The following is a 3,439-nucleotide window of genomic DNA, read 5'->3' as shown; positions in this document are numbered from 1 at the left end:
ATTAAATTTATTCGCGATCAAGTAAAAACACAAACTGCGCTAATTGCTTGTATTGGAACTTTATCGGGAGTAATTATTTTAATGGAATAACATTATAGGTTTGAAGATGTGGATTTTTTAGGGCTTCTGTTTTTGCCATTCGATAGACTCGGACACATATGTTGCACAGGGTTTGCGCAATAACTTATGTAGTTGGCGACATTTGACAGACGTCACTAATTGATTACTTACACACAAGCTTCAAGTCTAGATTTCTGAAGTCGGATCGGGTCTCTTTTAATTACATTGTAACTTAGTTTAAAAAAAAAGGATTTCAAAACATAAAATATTTTTATACATTCTGGTTGCCCATAGGATATTTAATCGAATTAGATGTTGTTGTTAAATACTGTTTGAGTAAGTATTTAAATGTTTAGCTTTTTTATCTATTTTTCAATGATTTTATATACGTCTTATGATACTTTTTCTACTTATTAGTATCGCTTATGCTCACAAAAATATATTCTACATTGAATTAGTCCATCATTTCCAAATTTATTAAAATCTTTATCTTATCCAAAGAAACTTGAAAAGAATTAGAAAACCAATTTCTAGACAACAAACATCAATGAGCCGGCTTTGTCAAATTATCACTAAACGTTGGAGTATAATGTAACGCATTTTCTTCGCATCCTTCCTTCTGCACCCTCCCGACAACGCCACCGAAAATCGATTCGAGCCGAAAAACAATCTGCTCCTTGTTCGCCGGAATCTGACAAGTGCATTATGCACGCATGAACGTCAGTAATAGATGGGACTGATTGCATTACAAACGACCGACACGGCAGAACGGGTCCTTTCCTATCGGTTCCGGGAAGGACCTCGCTGGGCAAACAAGCGCTTGAAGGCCCGAAACACCCGAGTGGACCTCTGCTGCGAGTCGCTTTCCAACAAGTTAAGGCCGTCATAAGCATCCCCGAGGATTGTGTTTCACGCGAAAGAAGTTACACGCACAAAAATGCCGCCAAACGAGGCCCAAACATTCCCGGCGGTTGGAAAGGATACGAGGCAACTGAGGACTCGAACTTTGTGTGTGTATGCTTGCCGAAAGGAAATAAGGATAGGCAGGGAGGGAAAAACGGGCGGAGATGAAGGATAATTTAAGGCATCCTTCGGACCCGGACACCCAGAAGAATTCCAGGAATAAACAACATTTTCTTGTTGGCATCAGGAAGACATAAAATCTTATAAGACTGATTCAGATTTTCCAATTCTGGTAAGACACTGGTCTTATAGGAAAAAGAACGCATTAATTGGATGCTGTGGTTTTTTTTATTATTGTAAGTAAATGGTTATCAATAACCAATCAATAATTAATCAAAATATTAATTAATCTGATTATCGCTATAAATGAAACGCACCTGTTCGTTCGTCACCTTCATCCCGTTGAAGTCTTTCAATTATCCCAACACAGAAAAATGAAAGACTTCAACGAGGCGTTTGTGATGACACCTTCGAGCATTGTTTACAGTAAACAACCTGTAGAACTCATTTCTTCGCCCTAAATGACGACAAATTGTGGCGTGGCAACCTGTTGCGTGAGTTAGAGCAGGTTGTTGTTTACATTCCCTTGCTTGAAAGCAACCCGATTTCCCCAAATTCCCATATTTCTTTCTCAAAGTTCCCAAAATTCCCCAAACATTGAAAAGACAGTGAGTGTTTTTGTTTTGTAGCGGTTGTGTTTTTATAATATCATCTATCAGATTTTGCTTACAGATACAAAATTGGAAGACACGTTGATTGATCACAATTGGAAGACAAACGTTTTCTTTTAAGCCTACTATCACAATAGAAGCCGAAAAAAAGGCCAAACTGGGAGTGGAGAGTTGGGATCCCACGGGGTAGGATCGCAACCTCGGCCCCAGACACTTTTCCCTGCACTCCTATCTAACCGGTGTCCTAACCCTATTAAAGCTGAACCATCGTTGTCCTTACGTACTGCTAAGCCTAGGCACGTTGAGTGTTGGAAGAGATCATGGATTTGTTGTGGCTCCAAAACTGCGCGCGAGCTGCTGCGTTGCGGAGCGGGGCTTGCTCGGGGGCTGAAGGCTTAGGCCTGAGCCCAACGGTCGGCGTAGGCTTGCTGGGCGTGCTGCTCCTCGCTGTAGCAGTGCGCCGGCTGGATCAGGTCTTCGTCGACCTCGCGGACCGGCATCGCCGTCCAGAAGAAGGTGCCGGCCTCGGTGCGGGCGAAGTGCACCGGCACGTACAGCTCCTCCGGCTGGACGGGCTGAAGCTGGAGCTGCTGGTCCTCGTACACGAAGATGGCGGCGTTCTGGGCGCGGCAGTCCTCCAGCTCGGCGATCAGCTGAGCCTCCAGGCGCTCGTTGGCCGAGTTGTCGTAGTCGCAGTCGTACTCGTCGATGTAGCTGATGACGGACTTGCGCTGATCGCGGGCCAGACGCTTCTGGGCGGCGGTCGACTGCTTGCCGGAGAGCTCCTTCTTGCTCTTCAGCAGCGTGACCAGCGGCTTCAGGATCTTCTTCAGCTTGTAGACGGCCGACGACTTGGCGAGCTTCTCGTTGTTGTACAGGTTCTCGTTGATGCTGTTGTTGCTGCTGGCGGCCATGTTGGCGGCAAAGTTGCTGTTGTTGTTCACGGCGTACGAATGCATTTTCGCTGTTTGTTTACTTCGCGTTATCACAAAACGTCAAAACTGGCGCTCACTTGGCTGTGTCACTTGGGTGTGTTTGCAACGGGGAGTTCAATACTCGTACTTTCTTCACTTGCTTTCGCTGATAAAAAAAAACAAAGCGTGTGCTTTTTCTCTATCTCTTTGAAATGCGATGTTCGCTGTTAAGCTGATCGAATGCGTTTGATGTAGAATTTCGGGCCAACCGGGCCTTATATAGCTGCCCGAACTTCCGAACTCACCCCCGCCACCTGCACCGCCCTCGTCCACCCCTACTGGGGTCCGTTCAGGGATATACAGTGCGTGCATGCGTTATCTTGCATCCCTGTTTGCTCGTCGTGAACAGGCTTGCATAAGGCGATAAGGAAACATGTAGGGGAGTGAGCGAGAACGAACGAACTATAAACAACCACCACCAACACCACCACCACCAACACAGTGTAGTGCTGCAGGCGCGCCCGAGAAAACGGACGAATCAGGACACAGCGTTCGGGGCAGGTGTTCCGTTTTTCCATGGGAACCGAACCCGGCCGAACGACGGAACCAAAGCGGACGGCGTAAAAACCCCGGGCAAAAAAACACCAAATCCCATCCCGAGTCAGGGAAGGATAGTGCAGGTTGTGGGTTGAGGTAGGGAAAATCCGGGGGTGATGGAAAAGGACACCACTGGGAGAGCAGAGACAGGACCTACGGGCGTAGGCTGTAATTCAATAAGAAGCGCTCGATGAAGCGGCAGGTTGGGTTTGTGGAGGAGGGTGAATGAGGGCT

General features: G+C 46.6%; 1 protein-coding gene across 1 annotated transcript; it reads right to left on the bottom strand.

Moving 5' to 3' along the window:
- Window positions 1-1,818: 1,818 nt before the first annotated feature.
- Window positions 1,819-2,653, bottom strand: LOC131258988 (enhancer of split malpha protein-like). The gene has a single exon (XM_058260395.1). It carries the CDS (start codon window positions 2,651-2,653, stop codon window positions 2,090-2,092), a length of 564 nt encoding a protein of 187 aa, XP_058116378.1. The 3' UTR covers window positions 1,819-2,089.
- Between the last annotated feature and the right edge of the window lie 786 nt (window positions 2,654-3,439).

This window comes from Anopheles coustani, chromosome 3 (assembly GCF_943734705.1).
Source record: "Anopheles coustani chromosome 3, idAnoCousDA_361_x.2, whole genome shotgun sequence".
Lineage (NCBI taxonomy): Eukaryota > Metazoa > Arthropoda > Insecta > Diptera > Culicidae > Anopheles > Anopheles coustani.
Note: the sequence above shows the minus strand (reverse complement) of the source record. Positions and strands in the feature narration are given on the sequence as shown.